The 26,128-nt window shown below is 36.0% G+C and overlaps 1 protein-coding gene across 1 annotated transcript in view; it reads left to right on the top strand.

Annotated features, from left to right (window-relative positions):
• The window catches only part of THSD7A (thrombospondin type 1 domain containing 7A), a 442,541-nt gene that overhangs the window by 374,435 nt on the left and 41,978 nt on the right, over positions 1 to 26,128 (top strand). The window contains exons 12-13 of the mRNA XM_047752579.1: positions 9,752 to 9,946; positions 11,399 to 11,662. Of these exons, the coding sequence (XP_047608535.1) occupies positions 9,752 to 9,946; positions 11,399 to 11,662 (459 nt within the window). The remainder of the gene's footprint in view (positions 1 to 9,751; positions 9,947 to 11,398; positions 11,663 to 26,128) is intronic.

Here is a 26,128-nt window from a genome sequence, read left to right as displayed (position 1 = left end):
GCAGCCATTGTTGGTCCTAAATTGCCAAAACAGTCTTGAGAAAAAAGAATAAACCTGGAAGTGTAATCCTCCCTGACTTCAGGCTATACAATAAAGCTTCAGTAATCAAAATAACATGATACTAGCACAAAAACAGACACATAGATAAATGCAACAGAATGGAGAGCCCAAGAATAAACCCACACAGCTATGGTCAATTAATCTGTGACAAAGGAGGCAAGAATATACAATGCAAGAAAGACAATCTTTTCAATAAGTTTTTCTGGGACAATTGGACAGCTACACATAAATGGTGAGATTAGAACATTTCCTTACACTATATATAAAAATAAAGTCAAAATGGATTAAAGAGCCAAATGTATGACCTGAAACTAATAAAATTCCTATAAGAGAACACAGGTGGAATACTCACATAAATTGTAGCAATATTTTTTGGCTCTGTCTCCTAAAGCAAAAGAAATGAAAGCAAAAATAAATAAATGGGACTGAGTTAAAAGCTTTTGCATAGCAAAAGAAATCATCAACAAGACAACAAGCCAACCTATGGAATGGGAAGAAATATTTGCAAATGATATGACCAACAAGGGGTTAATATCCAAAATATATAAACACCTTATGCAACTCTATATCAAAAAATAAGCAACCTGATCAAAAAATAGTCATAAGACCTGAATAGACATTTTTCCAAAGAAGATGTATAGATGGTGACCAGGCACATGAAAAGATGCTTATCATTGCTAATTATTACAGAATTGAAATCAAAACAACAAAAAGATATGCCCTCACACCTGTCAGAATGGCTATTATCAAAAAGTCTACAAGTAAATTTTGGTGAGGATACTTGTACATTGTTGGTGGGAATATAAATGGGTGCAGCCTCTATGGAAAACAATATAGCGATTCCTCAAAGAACTACAAATAGAACTATTATGATCCAGCAATTCCACCCCTGACATGTATCTGGAAAAAATGAAACACTGATTAGAAAAGATACATGCACCCCAGTGTTCATAGTAGCATTATTTACAATAGTCAAGATATGGAACAACCTAAGTATTCATCAATAGAGAAATGAATAAAGATGTCACACACATACACACACACACAGACACACACACACACTATGGAATATTGCTCGGCCATGAAAAAGAATGAAATTCTGCCATATGCAGCAACATGGATATACTTAGAGAATATTATACTTAGTGAAATAAGTGTGATGGAGAAAGAAAAATTCTGCATATCACTTATATGTGGAATATAAAAAATAGAACAAAAGAATGTGTATGGCAAAAGAGAAACAGATGCACAGATACAGAAAACAGCTAGTGGTCACCAATGGGAGGCAAGACAGAGGTATGACATTAAGAGATACAAATGCCTGTGTATAAAATAGGTATATTGTATGGCACAGGGAATTATCTTTTAAAGAGGGTAAGCAAATACTCTGAATCTTCTCTTATAACTGGAAATCTTAAGAAATCTCAAAATGTATCAAATTTAATTTTTAATTTGAGATGTGCTGTAATTGTAAAACACTGTATTTCAAGGCTCCGAAAGAAGAACAGGACTTATCTTGTCCTTCATTCTGACATGGACTATATTTTGAAATGATAATATTTCTCTTTCTTCAGCTAAATAAAAATGTCATATGGACCAAAAAGAAGAGTTAATTTACTACATATACATAGAAAGGAAATAATGTATGTGTCCTATATACTGTGCATCACTCAGCAGAACACTTATAAGTTCGCTTTCTATGATTCATTTTCTCTAAAAAGACACTTATCTTCCCTACAAGTAGAAAATGTAACTCTAAATTGTTGTACTCGCTTCCTAGCAGGCTGTCCTCATGGTCCTCCTATTGAGTCACCTGAACCTATGCTTAAAAAGCCACCTGTTAACACAAAAGTGACTGTGATAGACTTTCATTTTATTTCATGAGTCTTTCATTTTTTTATTTCATTTTATTTCACGAGTCTTTAATTTTAGCTCAATGCTATTAATACCATAATTGTTGGAATTGCAGAAACTCTCTGTGGTGACACATTTCAGAGGAGGTGGGAAGCAGTTACTTTTCCAGAGTCTCTTTAATGGGTCACTAACTGTAACTGCTCACCATGTCAGCACTTGCACTTACTATAAAGCAGATTAATGAGAATCAGCCTTACCCAGAAATGGGTTACAGTAACACAGGTATAAGCACATAGGAAGATAGGAAGATCCTATCCTAATCAAGTAAATACAGTCTTAACCAAGTCTACATTCTATATATTTCAAAAAACTGCATTCTGTATATTTCAAAAAATGCTTTCTGTGGAAACACTTTACATTAGAACATAACAGGAAATTAGCAATAATAAAGGCTTTTAGCAAGACTTTAAATATCGAGAATGGTGTATTCCAGGACATTTTAACTGATGGTTAAAAGAATTTAAAAGAGAGAAGAGAAAGAGATATTTTAAAGATGGAATTAACAGGATTTTTCAACTTTAAAACAAATTATTCTTAAATCTCACAGGGAAATTTTAGAGGGCCTTTGAAGTAGGCATCGTTCCTATGAGATTGTCAATAAAAGAAAGCAAATAACACAAAATTATGCCCACAGTCTAATTTTTTAGTGTATAAACAGCTCGCATTTGCTTCATGCTATTCAAGTTAACTGAGTATAAACTTTTAATAGAACTCTAACCTCTAGTGTCTCTTCTCTCTGCTCACTTTTCTATGGTTCAGATGGCATTTAGAGGGCTAAATTATTGATTGTTCAGTGAGTGTATCATTAAAACACAGCCACAGCAGCTGTGGCTAGACTTAATCATTACATTTACATTCAAAATAAAAGACATGGTTCAATTAATGGCAGTTTTGGACAATTTACTTATTTTTTCTCTATGACTGCCCTAAAAGACAATGTCAGTCACTGTTACATAAAATGTGTATATTTATATACATGTATATACATTTGCTTATATATAATACGTGTGTGTGTATATATATGTATATAATTTCAGTGTTATTACTTTTTGGCATATTTATACCAGGAATATGATGCAAAAATATCATAGATTAGACGTTGGGATTTTATAAGAATAACTTCAGATTTACACTTACTCAGTCTCTATGTTATCTTGATAGTATCTCCTGCCAAATACAGTTTCTGTAAATTAGAACTAGAGTTAATCCCCAGGGTCAACCCTGTCTATCCTAATCCCCCATCCCCTCTACCCCTTGCTTGCCAAGGAATGTCCACTGTAATGTTGACCTGTCACTAAGGTCTGACATCATTCTCTTTCTGTGGAGGCCAGCATGATACAGATGTGTTCTCACACCCAGCCCACAGAAAAGAAAAAACGTCAGCTCTCTGCCTTACATGGGAGGGACACTCCTGGACTGGGAGTCCTTACACTACATCATTTATTGGTTATAAAAGGAAAATTTAGGAATAAGAAAGAAAGTTCTTATTTTCCCTCCACCAAAATTAAATCTGTATGAATTTGTAGAATGTGAGATATAAGTAACCATTTTTTTGGTTAGCAAATATGCTGAAATCTTATTCTTAAATTAAGTGACTTAAACTATATTGATGCCCTTGGCATCACTCTTTTGCTTAAATTCTGGCCCACTTTGTTATTTTTAAAGGATTATACCTTAGAGGCATTAATTGAGGTTAGGCCTAGAGTATCTGGGCCAGTTTATCTCAGTAACTCACTTTAATCTGTTAATTTTCATAGGTTGTTATGTAATAGGAATGAAAATAATTAAAGTAGGAAAAAAAACTAGGTAGAAAAGAGCCAAGGAGCTTGCTTTAAAGAAATTTTGCACAGATATGATTTTTAAAATCTTCTTTGGGCTAATATACTTATTAAATAACTACCACCCAATATTTTTGTATTTTTCCTTTATATGAGCCATTATTTAAAACATCTAGAATTATTTCTACTTTTAAATGGCTTCCTCTGATTTTCTTTGAATATTAGCATTCTAGTTGATTTGGGGATTTTGATTTTTGTTTTCTATCTCTGTGAGGGCCCTGTCATAAAGTGACTCTTAGCATTTTCTATTTTTTAAATAGCTGGTAAAATAACCTTGACACTGGGATGGCTTTGTGATGCTTCCTCAATGCCCTGTTTATTGTAATGCAATAAGTTAACCCTTCCCAGATTCCAGTTGAAGATGTAGTTGAAGATGACCTTGGTCTGAGCTATTCTACTGGGAGCTGATTATTATTTCCTAGTTAGTCCCCAGACAAAGACTTTTGCATATATTATGAGTACCAATAAGACTCAAGATCATTGATAACTAGTTAGGATCAATAAACAAGAAAACTGCATTTCTCTCCATTCTGCCAGAGTTACATTCACAAATCGTAATTAGAAAGTGTGATTTGGCAAACTTGTCAGTGAAAATCTCTTCCACACAGAGAAAGACCAAGATCATTAAATCTACCCAGTAAACCGGAGCCCTGTTGCATTATTTATAGGTTTAGTCTTATTTCTAAGCACAATTAGGTCTCTTGGTAACTGGCTCCCACTCACATTAAGCATTTTCTTTTTTACTTCTACATGATTCATCCTCACTGTTGTCATTTTTTTCCATAACACCATAGAAAAAAAAAAGGAATCACTCCTCTAATCACTCAGTCAGCTAAACATATTCTGTCTCTAGTGCTGCCCAGATGCTGTTGCTGTGGGATAAACCGTATTAATATGGCTCAATTTAATAAATAAGGTCTCAGAGCTCCTTGAACTCTTTGTTACATATAATCCAACAGCTTTCACTGCACTAGGGCATTGATGTTACTCTGTTTCCTGTAATGAACTTCTGTGTGCACATTTTTGATCTAAAATTTATTTCACTCTGATTATTGAAACAAAATTACAACCAGCTCTTACACGCTGAAGGGGAACCTGCAGACCAGTAGTACTCCTTGTTTTTGTGCATCCTGAATAATTAGAGCGTTTCATTCCTCTTCAAGAAAATGAAGATGAGCAACTCCATTCTGAATTCTATTAGACTGACCTCTTAGCTGCATGGATAGCCTTCCATTTACATACTCACATATACATAACGGATAGTAATGTCATTTTAGCTCAGACCAATGTTATTTATTCCCTTTCATTTCGGAAACCTGTATTATTCTCCTCTTTAAAACATAGTTCAGAATTACACTTACATGAAAACATTCTAGAATTGACTCTATTTATTCTATTTATGAATCTTTTTAATTTAAATTTATGGGAAGTTTCAAAGATACGCAAAAGTAGAGAGACTGTTAGATAAGTACTGGCAGTATGGTTACTACTCACACAGCTTTAACAGATTTTAACTTGTCACTCTTGGTCACCTGCTACTCTTCACACAGTTAAAATGATTTTGCTGGAGTTTTGTTTTGTTTTGTTTTGTTTTTTGTCTTTTTGCCATTTCTAGGGCTGCTTCTGGCGGCATATGGAGGTTCCCAGGCTAGGGGTCTAATCGGAGCTGTAGCCACTGGCCTACGCCACAGCCACAGCAACACGGGATCCAAGCAGCGTCTGCAACCTACACCACAGCTCACGGCAACACTGGATCCTTAACCCACTGAGCGAGGCCAGGGATTGAACCCTCAGCCTCATGGTTCCTAGTCAGATTCATTAACCACTGCGCCACGACGGGAACTCCTGCTGGAGTATTAAAGCAATTCCCAAAGAAGGTATGTATCATCCATAAATATTTTAAAAAATATAACAAATATTATTATAACATTAAACACAAATAACAGTAATTCTTTAAATATCATCTAATATTCAGATCCTGTTTAATTTTTCCTTATATCAAAAATGTCTACTTATAATTGATTTGTTTAAATCAGGATTCATAAATGTCTCCACATTGCATTTGGTTAGAATATTTCTCCAGTCACTTTTTTTTTTTTTTGGCCATACCGTGGCATATGGAAGTTTCCAGATCAAATAAAAGCTATAACTGCAACCTATGTACGTGTACTTCAGCAATGTTGGATCCTTATCCCAGGCCAGGGATTGAACCCAAGCCACTGCAGAGGCAACACAGGACCTTTAACCTACCACACCCATAGCAGGAACTCTTCAGTTTTAATCGAACAATTCCAGTTTCCTTCTTCAGAGCATTTAGTTGTTGAAAAAACTGACTTTATTACTTATCTTTCTAACATTTCCTCAGTATTGATGGGCTGAGCTTGCCTAGCTTAATTTATAAGTAACCCAGAAGGAAGTCACATGAATGTCTCCTAGGCTTTCAGCCTGCTGGAAGCAGCCTGTCCATGGCACTTAAATAAAAATTTCTGTCCCTTATATAAATCAAATAAATGGATATCATCAGTTTCAAGTTAAATATGGAATTTTACTTTAATTATTTTGATATATGCTGACCTCACTCAGAAGCTTTCATGCTAATTTTCATGGTATTTTATCCATGGTGCAACATAGGTTTTGGCCCGTCTTGCTAACAAGGCCTCAGCCCAAAGGAAAATCTGCATAATCATTATATACAAGATATATACCCTGCACTTGTAAATACAGATCATCTGGGTATACATAGCTTTCTGGTGTGCTAGAAAACCATGCTTAGGATGATACATCTTTTCTACACTAAAACCACCCTGTTTTCAGTGACTTTAAAATGATTTTTAAGATTTATAAATTTGAGAGACCAGATGATTTCCATTCCAAACATTTATATTTTCTTCATCCCAGTAGCAGGAAGTTCATTTGAGATTGCATTCCTGTGTTTGAATTGTTGTGTTTCCTCCAAGAAAGAATAGAAGCAAGTTGAGATGTATGATAAATTTCAACATAGCGTACAAATGGTACTGTTGCTACTTGTTTGGATAACATTGCATGAGTAATTCATTCAAAGTATGTTGTCTAAAATCTCAGATAAGGGGAGCGGAGTGCTGAGTGGGTTTCTGAGAACAGATATGGACTTTTACACAATTTTCTTTTGAACTATTTGAGATGCTTTTTCATATTTTTATGTACTGCAGGTGTATAGGCTTTAGATTTATGTAAATAGTATAGATTTGCACAAAAGAAATTATTTTGTTTCTGGGATTGTGTTAGTAGTGGTTTTACTTTGTTTTTGTTTTTTGGTGTCCCTTTATGTGATGGCAGGAGCAATCCTGAAATAAAATTTATAAGAGAACCTTAGAGATAGAACCTTAATGGAGAACCCAAGGCAATTTCATTTCGTTTAAAAGATTTGTAGTCAAGCTTTTAAATCTTTAGTTCAGAGTACCAAATTGGATCTTTAGATAAAAGTAGTCTTATTTTAAAGAACATAAATTTAGTTTTGTGAATTTCTTTTAGTTATAAACAGTGTGACCCTCTTCACAGCTTGGAATTCTAATATCATTGATTTTCTTATTTTCCAAATGAATCGTTCTTGAGGTTCCTACAGCTCCTGATTAGTAAAAGTCTAATATGTTCCTCTTGAGCATTCTTGGAACAACTTTGCCCACAAGCTTACTACATTTAAAGTGTTTAAGCAGATGTAGAGAGAATTGCAAAATCACATCAGCTTATTAATGTACTGCATTGTGTGGAGACCTCCTTCACTGTTCCACACATAACATTCTTTGAAACTATATGGATGCTCTTTTTGGTGCACCCCTTGTAGAAGCCCCTGTGAGCTCCGAGTTAAACTCCTCTTAGTTCATTAGCACATATTCAGCCTTTGTTTCCCAAAGCTTGGCATGGTACCAGAGTGATGAGGCACTAAAGGATTTTCAGTTTCAGTCACAAGTCTCAGGCCGACCTCTCCTGATGACTTGAATACACAGCCCAGTGGGCCTGAAGCTTGAATGTGCATAAGGAACATCTGAGCATCTTGAAAAAAAGATGTGTATTTGTCGACCTCACACATAGAGATCTTGTTCAGGAGCTCTGGAGTGAAGCTGAAAATCTTCAACTTTAATAGCATTCCAAGTGTTTCTGGTACCAGTGAAAATACATTACCTATTAGAGCAGCAGTGTCCATCCCTGAATTATCAGGTAGCTTTTAAAAAAATGTTAATGCCTGGGACCCTACCCTTGACAAATTAAATCAGAATGTTTGAGTTTATCAAGAGCCTGGACATGCTCCAAAAGCTATCCAGATGATTTTCATCTGCAGCTTAATTGGAGAGCCACTGCCTTGCACTGGAACCATAACCACAGAGCACCAGACAACTCCTTCCCCAAATGGTGAGAGTCTCTTTGGGGCACTTGATATTATTTTCCCATCATATGACCTTCATAAAGGCCACCACTGTCCACTCAGCCAGGTTTTCCTATCTTTAAAATTCAGAGACCTCTTTTTTTTTTTTGTAAAAATCAGCCCTTGTAGTGTTTTGCATATTAAATGAAGAGATAGCTATAGCAAAGAAATAGGTGAGTATTCACCTACCTTTGCACAATTATGCAACTTTTCCTGCAGTAGTTGCAACAAGTTGTGTTCACCTACACAGAGAAAGTCTTTTGCTAAAATTGTGTCTTTTTACACACCCCACCACACAGCCCCATACTAGAAGGTTGAATTTAAGTGTACAGATCCAGAAAGTGTTGTCTAAGCTAGGGCCCTCTGTCCCTACTTGTAATTCAAGATCAAAGTGTCAGGCTCCTTCAGTGATGATAGAATCCTGAGCAGGGCAGAGATCAGCAGCAGTTTCAGCCTAGACCATAAACCTGAAAGGGCCATGTAAATCAGTTTGACTGGGCCATTTAAGCTAGTTCGATGAAGACTTAACTTTAGAACCAAGGTCTAAGTGTTTCATCTGCTTCCTCAATTAAAAAAAATGAATTATTTCTAAAACCACCAGGGGAAATGGCTGAGGGAGAAAGAGGACTTAGACATGACTCACTCTTTTTCTTTCAAACCTGTTAGCTTAAAGCAATTTTATATCTATGTTCAAAAAGTAATAAAACTATGACTTGGTTTAAAAAATTCCACGGAACAATATCTTGGGGAAAATAATATACATAAAACCAAAATTATTTGACCATTTTTTGAGAGTCCATATGTAACTGTTGGAAATGTGAATTATGGTATGATAGATTAAGATTGCTCAAAGTTTTTGTCTTCACTATAAATTCATGATTGTTATCTGCATGTGAAGAACTTCTAGGCAGAGGCTTTGGGGGACTTTGAAACTGCCTTTGCCCATCAACTGCTCTGAAGCCACCACAACAATCTTTCAGTGTAAATTTTTTAAAACATACTGTCTATGCAAATGGAGCATCAAGATAACCTTCATAAGGGTTCTCTCCCCACCCAAACCTTCCAAACAATTTGCTATCATTAAGACCCTTCTATATAGAATCCTAGAGTGGCCGATGATATAAAAACAACTATGAGAGGTATGTGGTGTCTCCCAGAACTTCTGTGAATAGCCTGTGTTCAAGATAAACTATTATCAGAACCCATGTATTATTTACTTGTCTCTTAAATAATTCATTTCTAAATATACTCCACATGTGATTTGAAATCCTTAATAGCATCTAATAAAAGCTGCTGTGTATGTATGTGCTTTTTTATGTGTCACAAAATCAGTGAGGGTTATCTATTATTTTAAAAATCTTATACAATCAATTTAATGACTACTGTAATTATTAGGAACACACCTACCAGATTTCTGCTGCAAAAAAGAATAAAAAGAAGATTCCTCTGAATGAGTAAGAAATGTTAGGTTAATTCCTAAATTATAGCGTAATTACAGACATTCAAATTTGTTGTAAACAGCTTTTTGCTTTCCCTTTAGCCATTACTTGTCGAAAGCAAGATGGAGGACAGGCTAGCATCCATGAGTGCCTCCAGAACGCGGGCCCTGTGCCAGCCCTCACCCAGGCTTGCCAGATCCCCTGCCAAGATGACTGTCAGTTTACCAGCTGGTCCAAGTTTTCTTCATGCAATGGAGACTGTGGAGCAGTTAGGACCAGAAAGCGCACTATTGTTGGTAAGAATAAGTGGTGTGCCAAAGACAACACTTGTCAAGGCAGAAAAACACAATAAAAAAGTTAGACCAAGATAGTTCTGACAATATATTTGGAAAATGCACAGATGTGCCTTATTATTGCAATACTTACACCTAATACAGCAAGAGATTCAGAGCTCTATGTTAATGTAAGTTGGCAGTGACAGATGCATTATGTACTTTTAGTAGAAAGAAAAAGTAGCCTTGAAAATTGAGCTCTGTCTCCCTATAAAATACATGGTAGATTAATTTTTGGTTTAAACATGTACCTTTGATAGATTGCCTACAGACTGTTAAAGTGCTTGGAGAAGTTTTTTAAGAACATGAGGAAAGGTTACCTCTTCACTTTCTTAACCCATTCTCACTGTCACAGCTCCAGATTATCTTTCCTATCCTAGAAGAGAAATACGATATCAATTCTGTATCTGAAAACTACATTTTAAAAAGGCAGTCAAAATGACAAAAAAAATATAATGAGCAGGAGTCATCATACTGAACTAAACTCTAATGCATTCAGAAATATTGTCAGTGGCAAAAGAAGTCTAAAAATACTGGTACAAGTAGAGTATTCAGAATGTAAAGTTATAAAATGAACTATCTGTCATAATGAAAACATCAAAAACTATGTAAGACAGTTTACTAAAGAGGTAAATATATAGAAAACATATGTAATTGGTTATATGCACTATGATTAAAAGTATATAATATATATGATAATATAAAATATATGATCTAATTAAAATATGATATATTATTTTTCAGGTGCATATTAGTGTTGTATTCAAGTTTTTTTATTTTAAAAGGGAATTTATTTAGATTTATATACAAGCCATTTCTAATATTTTATGGTGATATTAAATATTTTCATTTTGAATATTATTGTTTCCTATGTTAATCACCCAGTGTGTCAAAATAGTTATTCAGAATCACTGAAAGATAGAAAATCACAATCAGGAAAGTAAATGCAGAAGCCCCATTTTCTGAATTGTAATCCTAATGTAACTATACCATTTATTTGAAATTAAAAAAAAAGTTAACTGTGCAAGCCAACACAGTGACTGTCTCTCTGCATTTCATATTTTTGCTAATATTATAAAGGAGAGATTTAAGCAATTACCTCAGACTCCTCAGTCAGTGACAGCACATGATCATTTGAGAGGATTTTAATCCATTTGAAGAGTGTAAAATTTAGCACAATAGTCAGTGCCTTATTCAAAGTAGGCTATTTTTAAGTGAGAAAATAAGAAAAAAAATTCACTATACAAAGCACTCAGTCCTAACAAAAGCCTACACAGAAGTCACTACAGAGTGAGAAAATAGCATTTATTTAGAGGCTGCTGTTGAATATGGTTAAAAATGGAGAAAGGAACTTTAGAAAAGGAAAAAACTTGGGGATGTTCATAATGATAATTTCCAACTTATTTTTCTCTACAGGAAAAAGTAAAAAGAAGGAAAAATGTAAAAATTCTCATTTGTACCCCCTGATTGAGACTCAGTATTGTCCCTGTGACAAGTATAATGCACAGCCTGTGGGGAACTGGTCTGACTGCATTTTACCAGAGGGGAAAGTGGAAGTCTTACTGGGAATGAAAGTACAAGGAGACATCAAGGAATGTGGTCAAGGATATCGTTACCAAGCAATGGCCTGCTACGATCAAAATGGTAGGCTCGTGGAGACATCCAGATGTAACAGCCATGGTAATTCAATTTTTCTTTACTCTTAACACATTTGCTATCTTTGGAGGTGGAGGTAAAATGCATGTGTATCAAAATGGATGGAAAAGAAAATTTACAGAAATGTGTCCTAAATTGAACATCATCAGACACCACACTGTATCATTTATGTGCAACAGGACATTGGGTGGCACTTGTTGTCTAGAAGTTGACAACTAAGTCCCAAAATTGGTGATAAGGAAGGCTTACATTCATGTAGGCAAAAACAGTGCCAGAGATCTCCTTGAGACTGATCCAGAGTCTGTTGAATAGGCTCAATGATCCGTAGAAAGTCTGTGTATAGAAAAAAGGGAAGAGGGAGATGTGAATTTAATTTGAGAATAAAGTGTTAAACTAAACAGACTTTTAATAATGGAACTGGCAGGATTTGGAATGTGCCTGAGATGTCAAAGTGGCAGAAAAGAAAGATTGAAAGCCGTAATAGGTGGAAACTCAAACATTTCTTGTTTATTCCTCATTGGGTTGAGATTAGCCAAAACAAACAAAACCAGAAAAAGGTACATAACATTTAGGAAACTTTTTTTTTCTCAAACAAAAAACAAAAACAAAAAGGAAGCTAAAATACTGTGATAACAATTGAGTTGCCAAAAGTTTGTGAAGAGTGGCTATGACCAGGCTATGTAATGAACTCTTTGGCTCTAAGTATTAATACAGTCAGCCTTAAGCACTATTTATTTATTCTTTTTTAAACTCAATTAATTTATTTTTTAAATTTTGTATTATAGTTGATTTTAAATGTTCTGAAAATTTCTGCCATATAGCAAACTGACCCAGTCATACAAACATTCTTTTTCTCATATTATCTTCTATCATGGTCTATCCCAAGAGACTGGATATAGTTTCCTATGCTATACAGCAGGACCTCATTGCTTATCCAGTCTAAATGTAATAGTTTTCATCTACTAACCCCAAACTCCCAGTTCATCCCACCCCCTCCCCCTGCCCTCAGCAACCATGAGTCTGTTTGCTGTGTCTGTGACTCTATTTCTGTTCTGTCGATAGGTTCATCTATGCCATATTTTAAATTCAACATATAAGTAATATCATAGGATATTTGTCTTTCTGACTTACGTAATTTAGGATGAGAATCTCTAGTGGCATCCATGTTGCCACAAATGGTATTATTTTGTTGTTTTATGGCTGAGTAGTATTCCATTGCATATATGTACTACATTTTCTTAATCATTCATCTGTCAGTGGACATTTAGGTTATTTCCATGTCTCAGCAAATGTGAATATGCTGCAGTGAATATAGGTGTGCATGTATCTTTTTCAATGAAAGTTTTGTCCAGATATATGCCCATGGTGGGATTGCTGGATCATATGGTAGTTCTATTATTTAGTTTTCTGAGGAACATCCATATTGTTTGCCATAGTGACTGTACCAACTAACTTTACTACCAACAATGTAGGAGGGTTCCCTTTTCTCTAGAGCCTATCCAGCATTTGTTATTTGTAGAATTATTGTTGTTGTTGTTTGCTTTTTAGGACCGCACCTGTGGCATAAGGATGTTCCCAGGCTAGGGGTCCAATCAGAGCTACAGCTGCTGGCCTACACCCTTGCCACAGCAATGCCAGATCCAAGCCATGTCTGCAAACTACACCACAGTTCACAGCAATGCCAGATCCTTAATCCCCTGAGCAAGGGCAGGGATTAAACCTGCAACCTTATGGTTCCTAGTCAGATTCGTTTCTGCTGTGCCACAACGGGAACTCCTGTAGAATCATTAATGATGACCATTCTGACTTGTGTAAGGTGGTACCTCATTGCATTTTTTATTAATTTCTCTACAATTAGTGATGTTGAGTATTTTTTATGTGTCTATTGGCCATCTGTATGTTTTCTTTGAAAAAATGTCTGCTCAGGTCTTCTGCACATTTTTCAGTTGGATTTGTTTTTTTGTTCTTGAGTTTTATGAGTTGTTTGTATGCATATTTTGGAGATTAAGCCCTTGTCAGTAACATCATTTGCAAATATTTTCTCCTATTCCATGGGCGTCTTTTAGTTTTTTTGCTTTTTATGGTTTCCTTGACTGTGCAAAAGCTTGTACATTTGATTAGTTTCCATTGGTTTATTTTTGTTTTTATTTCCATTGTCTTGGGAGACTGAGCTAGACAAACATTTGTATGGTGTCGGAAAATGTTTTGCCTATTTTCTCTTCTAGGAGTTTTATGATCTCTTGTATTATGTCTAAGTCTTTCGGCCATTTTAAGTTTATTTTTGTGCATACTATGAGGGTATGTTCTAGTTTCATTGATTTACATGCAGCTGTCAAGTTTTCCCAGTACCACCTACTGAAGAGACTGTCCTTTTCCCATTTTGTATTCTTGCCTCCTTTGTTAAAGACTAATTGGTCATAAGTGTCTGGTTTTATTTCTGGGCTCTCTATTCTATTCTATTGGTCTGTATATCTGTTTTTGGACTAATACCACACTGTCTTGATAACTGTAGCTTTGTGATACTGTCTGAAGTCTGTGAGAGTTACGCCTCCTGCTTGGTTTTTGTTCCTCAGGATTTCTTTGGAAATTCTGAATCTTTTATGGTTCCATATGAATGTTTGGATTGTTCGTTCTAGTTCTGTGAAAAATGTCTTGGGTGCTTTGATGGGGATGGCATTAAATTTGTAGATTGCTTTGGGTAGTATGGACATTTTAACTTTATTAATTCTTCCAATCCAGGAGCATGGAATATCTTTCTATTTCTTTGAATCTTTTTTAATTTCCTTGATTAAAATTTTATAGTTCTCAGCATATACGTCTTTTACCACCATAGTCAGGTTTATTCCTCAGTATTAAATTTTTGGGGGGTGCAATTTTAAAAGGTATTGTTTTTTATATTCCTTTTCTAGTATTTCATTGTTGGTATACAGAAATGCAGTCAATTCTGAATGTTAATCTTGTGTCTTGCTATTTTGCTATATTTATTGATCAATTTGAGTAGTTTTTGTGTGAAGTCCTTGGCATTTTCTATGTATAGTATCATGTCATCTGCATACAGTGACAGTTTTACCTCTTTTCTTGCACTATGTCTGATTGCTATGGCTAGGGCTTCCAATACTATGTTGAATAAAATTGGTCAGAGCAGGCATCCTTGTCTTGTTTGAGATTTTAGCAGGAAGGAATTTAACTTTTCTCTGTTGAGAATTATATTGGCTGTGGGTTTGTCACAAATGGCTCATTATGTTAAGTTCCCTCTATACCCACTTTGGTAAGAGTTTTTATCATGAATGGATGTTGGACTTTGTTAAATGCTTTTTCTGCATCTATTGAGATGATCATGTGGTTTATTGATTTTTCTTTTGTTAATGTGGTGTTTGACATAGATTTATTTGCATATGTCAAACCATCCTTGTGAACTTGGTATGAATCCCAGTTGGTCATGATGTGTGATCTTTTTTATGTGTTGTTTGATTGAGTTACCTAAATTTTCTTGAGAATTTTTGTGTCTATATTCATCAAATATATTGCCCTATACTTTTCTTTTTTTGGTAGTGTCTTTGTCTGGTTTTGGTATTAGGGTGATAGTGGCTTCATAGAATATCTTTGGGGGTGTTACTTCCCCTTCAGTCTTTTGGAAAAGTTTAAGAAGTATGGGTATAAGTTCTTCTTTATATGTTTTGGTAGAATTCACTGTGAAGCCATCTGGTCCTGGACTTTTATTTGTAGGGAGTGCTTTTATTACATATTCGATTTCATTTCAGTGATTGGTCAGTTCAGATGATCTATTTTTTTCTTGATTCAGTTTTGGTGAGCTGTATGTCTCTTGAAAGTTGTCCATTTCTTCTAGGTTGTCAAACTTGTTGGCATATAATTGTTCATAGCATTCTCTTAAGGTTTTTTGTATTTCTGCAGTATCCTTTGCAATTTCTCCTTTTTCATTTCTTGTTTTGTTTATTTGGGTTATTTCCCTCTCTTTTCTTCTTGGTGTGTCTGGGCAGAGGTTTGTCAATTTTGTTTACCCTTTCAAAGAACCATCTCTTGGTTTTATCAATTTTTTATATTGTTTTTTGAATCTCTCTTTTATGTATTTAAAAGAGAGATTCAAGTTTAAGAAGTATGGGTATAAGTTCTTCTTTATATGTTTTGGTAGAATTCACTCTCTGATCTTTATGATTTTCTTCCTTCTGCTGACTTTAGGTTTTGTTTGTTCTTTTTCTAATTCTTTCAGGAGGTAGGTTAAGTTGTTGATTTGAGATTTTTCCTCTTTTTTGAGGAAAGCCTGTATCACTGTGAACTTCCCTCTAAGCACTGCTTTTGCAGCGTCCCATAGATTTTGAATGGTTGTGTTTTCATTGTCATTTGTCTTGTATTTTTCAGTTTCCTTTTTTATTTCTTCATTGACCCATTGGTTTTTAGTAGCATGTTTAGTCTCCATGCAGTCAGTTTTTTCTCATTCCTTTTCCTGTGGTTGATTTCTAGTTTCATGCCATTGTGTTCAGAGGAGATACTTAATTTCTATACTTTTAAATGTGTTGTGGTTTAGTTTTGTGCCCCAATGTGTGGTCATCCTTGAGAATGTTCCATGTGCACTTGCAAAGAATGTATGTTCTGGTTTTTTTTTTTTTTTGATGTAATGTCCTGAAAATATCATTTAAGTCTATTGTGTCATTTAGGATTTCTGTTGCCTTATTGATGTTCTGTCTAGAGGTTCTGCCCATTGATCTGATTGGGTTCTTAAAGTTTCCTACTATTATTGCATTCCCATCAATTTCTCCTTTTATGTCTGTTAGTGTTTGTTGTATGTATTTGAGTGCTACTGTATTAGGGGCATATATATTGACAATTGTAATATCCTCTTCTTGTATGGATCCTTTTATCATTAAATAGTGTCCTTCTTTGTCTTTCTAACCCTTTGTTTTAAAGTTTGTTTTGTCTGAACTGAGTGTTGTGACTCCTGCTTTCCTGTTATTTCCATTCACATGAAATATATTTTTCCATCCCCTCACTTTCAATTTATATGTGTCCTTTGCCCTGAGGTGAGTCTTTCATAGGCAGCATATTATAGGCTTTTGTGTTTTTATCCAGTCTGCCACTCTATGTCTTTTGATTGGAGCATTCAGTCCATTGACATTCAAGGTAATTGTTGATAAATTTTAAACCTTGTTTTCCAATTGATTCTATGTTTCTCCTTTGTTCCTTTCTTTTTTGGTTGGATGATTTTCTTTTATTTTATGCTTGTGTCCTTTTCTCTTTGGTTTTTGTGAATTTATTATTTGCTTTTGATTTGTGGTTGCCCTGTTTTTCAAGTATGTTAACCAGTTCCTGTATTTTCTTGTCTTAGCCTGATAGTCATAAAGGCCTAAACACATTCTTTAAAGAAAGAGTCAAGATTTTCTTACTTTCCTTCCCCATATTTTATGATTTCCATGTCCTTTTTTACATCTTCATGTTCATCCTTTTTCTGTTCCTTGTGTTCATCATCACTTTTACAAATAAGTTTGTTTTTTTTTTAATTCCCATTAGACCTGTGTACTGGTTTAAGTGATTACTTTCCAAATATGATTTCCTCCATCCTACGTCTTCTCATTTCTTTCCTATTTAGAAGATACCTTTCAGTATTTCTTTTAGAATGTGTTTAGTATTGCTGTCTTCTTTTAGTTTTTGTTTGTTGGAGAAATTCTTAGTTCTTCTATTTTAAATGATAATCTTGCTGGGTAGAGTATTCTAGGCTCCAAATTTTTCCCTCTTAGAACTTTATCTGGCCACTCTTTTCTGGCCTGTGGAGTTTCTGTAGAGAAATCAGCTGATAGCCTTATGGGGGTTCCCTTATAATTAACTCTTTGTTATTCTCTTGTCTTTAGAATCTTCTCCTTATCTTTAACTTTTGCCATTTTTATTATAATAAAATATAATAAAATTTTATTATAGTGGTGTAGGTCTGTTTGAGTTCAACTTGTTTGGGGCCCTCCATAGTTCCTGAATCTTGATATGCGTTTCCTTTAGATTTGGAAAGTTTTCAGACAATTTCTTCAAATATGTTTTCAATCCCCTTTTCTTTTGCTTTTCCTTCTGGAATCCCTATTATGTGTAGATTGGCCCACTTTATGTTATCCCATAGATCTCTTAAATTGTTTTCTTTCTTTTTTTAATTTGGTTTTCTGTCTACTGTCTTGATTGGATTATTTCCATTATTCTATATGCTAAGTCAATTATTCAATCCTTTGTGTTATTTATTCTGCTCTTTGGTGCCTTTAATTCAGCTTTTGTCTCTGCAAGTGAATTTTAGTTTTGCTTGGCTCCTCCTTGTAGTTCCTAGTTCCTTTCTAAAATAATCTGTATTACTATTCATATCTTCTCTTAATTCCGTCAGTATTTTCATTACCTCCTTTTTGAAATTAGTGTTTGTTAGACTCAAAGGTCTCTTTCATTATTTGCTCCTTCAAGGTAATTACCCTGTTCTTTTAACTAGGAGTAGTTCTTGAGCTTCTTCCTTTTGCTTATATTTTTCTTATTCTGTGAGTTTAGGGAAAACAACTATCTACTCTAGTCTCAGAGGGCTATTTATATGCAAGAGCACCTCTGGGTAGCTTGTAAGGGCCTACTGGTTTCTTTGGCATGGGGGCTGATTTTGGTTTGGATATTTGCTCTCTCTTTCCTCAGAATGTGCAGACTGTATCCCCTTGATAGGGGGTGTGCCTGTGTATGGCCTGTGCATACTTCTCGGGAGACAGAGGCAATGGGCAGGGCCTGTAGCCAGTGTCTGGTTACTGGACCCTTGACAGTGGTGAAGACCTGTGGGGAGGCCAAAGCACAGGCTTCTCCTGGTTATAGAGCCCTGAGCAGTGGCAGTGATCCTTAGGAAAGTAGATGGAGTGCCCAGAGCCTTTAACAATGACAGCAATGGCAGAACATGTGCATTCCCAGGGGAGTAAGGGCAACAGGGGGTGCTCAGTTGCAGTGCCCTCCTTGGAAGCAAACTTCAAAGTGACTGGAGCCACAGGTGGTGTCTGTTCAAAGGACTCCCTAGTGGTGGTAGGTCATACCACCTCTGGAGTCTGAGATGGCTGCGCAGTTTGCCCCTGACACCTGAGCACCCTCGAATGCACAGAGAAAGATGTTCCTATGGTGGTCTCACCCATCCTCCTCTCACCCTTCCAACAATGGCCCCTTGCTTCTCCTGTGGGCCCAGGCCTCCTCCTTCCACTCACTCAGCTGTGGCACAATGCCTCCCACCCCATAAGACTGTCTCCACACAGCCAACCCCAGTCCTTTTCTAGGAAATGACTTCTGAAGTCTGAGTCTCAGTACACAGCCCCTGCCCAAGTGTCTTGGGCTGTTGTGTCCTGGGTGATAGCACCAATGGTCTGTGTGGCTCTGTCTCTTCTTTGCCCTCCTCAGTCTAGCTGTTGTACTTTTCTCCAAGGTTTTGAGGTTTCCCCTTCCATCCCAGCTGATCTCCCAATCAGGCGGCCTCGCAGGGTGCAGATTCTTTTCTTCTTTCACAGCTCCCTCTCAAGATTACTGGTCCCATATTGATTCCTTCCCCCCCCACCCCCCACCCCGCCTTCTCTCACTCTCTTTTTTGCTTTTGTTCTACACAGTTACGTGGAAGGTTTCTTGCCCTTTTTGGAAGTGTAAGGTCTTCTTCCTGCACTCAGTAGATGTTCTGTGTGAATCATTCTACATATAGATGGTTTTATCTTTTTGATGTGTTTGTGGGAGAAAGTAAGTGCCACATCTTACTCCTCTGCCATCTTAATCCCGCTTTCTTTCTTCATTCTTTTATTTTAATGTATCTTTCATTTCATAATGGAATGAGAACAGTCAACAGTGGGTCAGCCTGTATTATGGATATCACATATTTGCAAATACTGGACAGTGATCCTCTTCCTTTCATGGAGTTGATCAAAAAAGATAAGTCAAATCACTGGGAGGGAGGTACATGGTAGTTAGCCTCCAACCTTGCTGAAATAACTTCTGCTCTTGGAACACTGCTCCTCCAGTTTTATTAAATGGTTCAGAAAACATCATGAATAAATAGGAGTGTCCCACATTTGTAAACCATTATGGAGTATCATGGTGACATATTTATGGAATCTCTTAAACCTGTCCCCACAAAAAAATTTCCCAAAATCCTGACTTTTATTTTTTACCTCATCTCATAATTACCATTTTATCAAAGTCTAGTAATATAAGCCCATATTATAAGAATCTGTTGTATTGAAGCTCTAGATATAATTATTTTTAGGTTAAAATAGTTGTATTGTTAAGTTTCAGATTATCCCATGCACTTAGAACAATAAATAAAAAGGGTTTAGTATGCTTTGAAAAACTTCTCTAAGAGTATTGAGGTTTTTATTTTCTATATCAAATAACATAGGTGCTATAAGTTAGATACCAGAAAAATGTAAATGCACTTCCCATTCTGAGATGATATGATGATAATATAGATAATTGTTATGCTTAGATCATAATTAGTCATTAAAATGTAAAAATGAAGATCACTTTAAATGTGTTTCTCCTGAACTATAGTATGTGTTTGCTCACATTTTAAATTGTTATGCTTAGTGAATCACCAGTTAATCATTTGTTTTTAGCATAACCTGTGAGCTTTCAGAATGACTCTCATATATTCTCATTTTACCCTGATCTGTTAATTAGATGCATGAAATTTCATTAAGCCACTTAACAGTTAATCTTATTTTTAGAAAAAAAAATTTAAGTATCTTCTGACTCACAAAAATGTTTGGTCCCTTTAAAAAAAAAAAGTAGGAGTTGCCATTGTGACTCAGCAGTGACAAACCCAACCAGTATCCATGAGGACTCAGGTTCGATCCCTGGCCTTGCTCAGTGGATTAACAATCCAGCATTGCCATGAGCTGTGGTGTAGGTTGCAAATATGGCTCAGATCCTGTGTCACTCTGGCTGTGGTGTAGGCTGGCAGCTACAGCTCTGATTTGATCCCTAGCGTGGGAACTTCCATATGTCATGGGTCCAGACCTAAAAAGACAAAAAACAAAATGTAAAAGTACAGAAAAAATTGAAATTGGCCAAAGGCAGTAAACTTCCTGCCTTTGCACTATCAATTCAAAGCATGAAGAATGCAGTACTGTATTCTAAAAGGAAAGCACATATAGAAAAAGATGAAATCTCTGGTACCACTGAACCTCATGGCACTTGTGAAAGAATCTAAGATCTTTAAACTATTTCAGTCTAGGTCTTTGTGTCTGTCCAGCATCACTTTCTCATTAAATTTGATCTATGATGGATGTCCAATGGGATCTTTTAGTGTTTACTAACATTTTTACTCAAAGTAAGGTCTGAGGAAGTTGACTCTCTCTTACCTGGAATTACACTGATGTTCTGTCAATCCTGATCATGTTAGTGGAATGCTATTTATTACTTTGGCTTTCTGTCCTAGGCATGCTCTAAATTGTAGTTTCTATGACCACTGCCTTTTCTCAGCCAAATCAGCTTTCCAGATGGGTGATGGAAATGGGGTTTTAAAGTGGCTTTCAAGAAAAGTCTCTTCCTGTTTTCAATTTAAACATAAAATTGATCCCCACATGTATGCAGTGCAGAGATACTAATCCCCTGTCCTATTCAATAGTGACCTTATGGAATTTCTGTTTAATCTGTGCTGTCCATCTGTGGATCATATTTTCAGTTATGATACTGATAAAACAGTTTGCCTTTCATCATTTTACGTATATTATTTTAGGTCATTTCTCATGTGATCACTATTTTTTTTTTAATATTTGAAATCCAAGGCACAATTCTGTTATGTCTGGAATTTCTTATAGTAATAGACTCTGTACCAAAGAAAGCAGTATGTCCATACTCCAAAAATCCAATCTTAAAATATACCTTGGGAACCACATAATGTTCATCCATTCTGATATATAGTATTAAATATAGTTTCTGCACAAATGTTGATATATAAATACATTTTTGGCATCCTCTATCCTAAAATTGTAATGCAAACTATGTATATTTATTTTTGGTATAAAATTTTGGGTGATGTTGCTATTAGCAGCAGATTATAGATCATTCAAAAACCAAATTGCACATTTCCTACTCACTGTTAGAAATCCACTAGAAGTTGATTGAGTACCTATCCACATAGTACTAGGTGCTTTTCAAATTCATCTTTTTTTTTTTTTTTGCTTTTTAGGGCCACCCCTGCAGTATATGGAAGTTCCCAGGCTAGGGGACTAAGGGTCGAATTTGAGCTGCACTGCCAGCTTACACCACAGCCACAGCAATAACAGATCCAAGCCATGTCTGCGACCTACACCACAGCTCACAGCAATGACGGATCCTTAGCCCACTGAGCAGCGCCAGGGACCAAAACCACATGCTCATGGATACTAGTTGGGTTGGTTATTGCTGAGCCACAGTGGGAACTCCCTCAAGTTAATCATTTTTAAAATTTCACAGAACAAAAAGTAGTATTTCTGGAACCTTTTAAAATTACATCATTTAACCTCGATATTTTGAAGACTCTTAGAGGTAATCGAGCTTATGCAAGGTACATGTATACAAGATTTTCATTTAAACATAAGTGATAGAATTATATCATGCTGCTCTTCAACCCTACCCGGCTATCCCCAAACCCCTTATTCTGCTCTACTTTTTGTATTTCAAAAGCATGCATTACTGTATAACATACCATATGACATGTAGATTGATAAAGGTATCTTGAGCTATTTTATTCATTCATGTATCCCAAGCACTTAGAACAGTAGGTGCGCAGTAAATATTTGTAGAATGAATGAATGAGTGAAGAGCTAGAGACAATATTTGTAGTTGTATTTGGTCCACAGTCAGGCTTGTATATTTTCTTTTTTCTAGACAGTGCCCTTCCCTCTGTGTCACATTTCTGGGAAATAAACAGACCGTTGAGAATAACTAAATCAGGAATAAGACACAAAGAGGCCACAAACTTACTGTATAATATTCATCACATATTTGTGCTTCTCCCTACCTAACTAAATAGTAGGTAGAAGGAATGATAGAAGAAATAATAGTCACACACCCAGTAATATCAATATCAGAATTAGTCCAATAATATCAATATCACAGTCTCTTTATTCCCATTGAAAGCTTACTATTGAGAATTGCCTGATTCCTTGATTTCTTGGTTTATATTAGTGATTGTGGCAACTTGCTCTTCCCAACCTATGTTTACAGCTTTAATTGGGAGTTTGAAATGTTTATTTAATCCTCTTTGTACACACTCATCTTTCCTTGAGAAAATAAGGAATAATATTTCTGTTAGATTTATCTATAAGGGATACTTTGAAGGTGAACTAGATAAAGTAAAAATGTCAGATGCTCAAGTCTTGAACTCTTTGAGTTTCACAATTCCTTCTAGACACATCTTGTTAACCTTTACTTAGCAAATTTGGCTATGCTCTTCCTCACAGGGAGTTTAAGCCATAATGCATTATCAATAGATATTCTAAAATTGAACTCAATTTGTTTTGTGATGTTTTATCATCTGTTCATTTCAAGTAAGCAAAAGACCTATCTGATATGACTGTCCTTCCTGAGCCCACACTGCTTAATATACATAGCTCTCCTATCACCTAAAAGTAATCTATTGCTGTTGATACCTGCAAATTGTTGCCAACATGGAGAGACCCTGAGGAAATTCAAGAATTCAACTATTAGGTTAAATTACTTGTTACCAAAGGTTTTCCTAAAGGGCCAAATAGCAGATAGTTCAGGTTCTCCAGGCCAAAAAGGTCTCTGTAATAACTACCCAACTCTGCAGTTAGAGAATGAAAGTAGCCATAGAAAATATGTGAGTGAATGGCACAGTTGTGTTCCAATAAACTTTATATACAGAAACAGGCTGCCAGCCTGGGTTGTCATTTGCCAACTGGGATTTAAACCCTGGTTGCTCAGAATGCCATCTACAGACCAGCAGCATAGACATCACAGGAGAAGCCTTGGAAATGCTAAAAATTCAGTCCACACTGCACACCTGCTGAGTCAAAATCTATATTCTGACAAGATCCCCAGGGGGTTCTCTTACACATTTAAAGTTTAAGATAACTTCACTGGATCATGCAGATACTCACAGGGTTTGATAGGGATCATGAGCTTAATTCTTGGGGTGAAAGTCCTATTGTTTATATTGCTGACAAAGCCCTATTTTCATGAGGTTTTATACCTTTTTTTCTGATTTTAATGCAATATTAGTTAAAATTAGAAAATTTAAATTTGGGAGGAAAGTCCATAAATGCCTTATGTACATAATTATTCCCAAAGTTTTCATTTTAATTTTTGGTGGAATAAGTAAACTGCAGATATGGGTTCTTGCATGAATATGTATATTCCTTTTTTAATAAAATGTACATCTGAAAGTGGAACACAGTTATGATCCTAACTACCTGGACTTAGGCCAGACTTCACAGGTTAAGGGCCTAGTCCTCTGAAGGACTGCTGTCACCTCAGACACTAGCTGCCTCCCAGGGTCCTCAGGTCAGCCTTACTTCTGACAAGCTGGCCACAGATTTGGGGATTCCCACAATTCCCTTAGATACAATAACTCACTGAAACAATTCAGAGAACTCAGGGAAGCACTGTACTTAACAGCTTTATTGTAGCGAAAGAATAAAAATCACAACCAGTCAATTGAAGAGACACATAGATGAGGCCTGAGAGGATCCTGAACACAAGAGGTCTATGTTGTCTCCCCACAGAGCCACCAGATGTCACCCTCTTGCTTCATGGATATGCTTTACCAGCCTGAGCTTTTGTGTCTATAGTTGGGGAGGAGGGGGAAAGGCCTAAGTGATTGAACCATTGACTGCAGGGTCAAACTCACTTTGCCCTCCCCAGTGGTTGGGAGGATATCAAGTGGCTTAAAGCCCCACCCTTTTAAACACATAGTTGGTCTTTGTGGTATGATCATTCTCCTCTTTCTTAGACATCTTAGCATAAATTCACATGTAGTCCAAGAAGCCCACCATGAATAACAAAGATACTCCAACCACTCAGGAAATTTCAGGGCTTAGAGGCTGCCTGTCAGGGATCAAGGGAAAAGACCAGCCAAAGTCTTCATTATACATCAGAGTTTTAAAGTTTGCTATAAGAAATGGCCTTGGTGGTGAACTTATACATAGATGCACTACCTGAATCTAAATGTGCCTACTCACTGGGTAAGCACCTAGTACTGGAATAACAGCAGCTATAAAATCCCACAGCAATTAAAAGTGATGTTGAAATTGTCTGAGAAAATCTAGACATACCTAGCAGATATGAAGAAATATGCCTTCATATGTGTATAAAACAAATAAAAATAAAATAGCATCTCATTGCAGTTACATAATTTTACCTGAACACTTCACTGTGAAAATTTAATTGCCCAATGTTGATTCATAACTTTTCATACATTGAATATAATGAATTTGGGTAGAACAACTGATTATAGGAATTTGGATATGTATATAGAAGTTTAGTTTTCCCAGCTTTTCAAGTTATCGGTTCTTAAGAAAAAATTCAAAAGGATATTCTGTTCATTTTTGAACATATTTTTATTTTTTTTTAAATTTTATTAGAGGAGTTCCTGTCGTGGCTCAGCAGTTAATGAACCTGACTGGCATCCATGAGGATGCAGGTTCAATCTCTGGCCTTGCTCAGTGGGTCAAGGATCTGGCGTTGCCATGAGCTGTGGTGTAGGTTGCAGACGCGGCTCGGATCCCACATTGCTGTGGCTCTGGCGTAGGCCAGCGGCTACAGCTCCGATTGGCCCCTAGCCTGGGAACCTCCATATGCCACAGATGCGGCCCTAAAAAAGAGAGAAAAAAAAAGAAAAATTTATTAGAGCATAGTTGATTTACAATGTTGTGTCAGTTTCTGCTATACAGCAAAGTGACCCAGTCATACATGTATAACATATTTTTAAATGACTTTTTCAATATTTTCAAATTCACAGGGACCACAATAGATAAACTTCCAGCTAAATGTTCTCATTCACAATTGCAGTCATGTGCATATAACACATGTTTAAGTAGGAGAGATTTTTCAGGTCACTTTTGAAATTAATCCAGATGTTTCAGATAGAGTGCCAGAGTTGCTCATTTACACAGCTGTAAATCAGAACTAACCAATATTTTCCAGGTGCTTTCAAAATGAATTCCTTAATCTATCAGCAGTGTGCCTCTCAACAGCACAATATAGTAATTGTGAAGGTTGTTGAAAGCTACTTTATCTGCACATTCATAATTCACCTGAATGAGATGATTGGATATATCTCAAAGGCAATATGTTTTCTGGTTGCCTCCTAAAGCCTGCTAGTGTTTTGTATGCATTTCAACTTGAAAGCAGCCATCACAACAGATACAGATACAAAAAATACAATCAGAAGTCAGCAGTTCAATTTTCCCATGTGTCATATTCAGTGTTGAGCTACTGAAAGTTTTAACACCCTAATTGTGAAGTCACTTATTTTATTCCAGCATTCCTCAGGAACCATAA

This window comes from Phacochoerus africanus, chromosome 11, assembly GCF_016906955.1.
Source record: "Phacochoerus africanus isolate WHEZ1 chromosome 11, ROS_Pafr_v1, whole genome shotgun sequence".
NCBI lineage: Eukaryota > Metazoa > Chordata > Mammalia > Artiodactyla > Suidae > Phacochoerus > Phacochoerus africanus.
The sequence above is the reverse complement of the archived record's forward strand: the minus strand, read 5'-3'. Positions and strand labels throughout refer to the sequence as shown.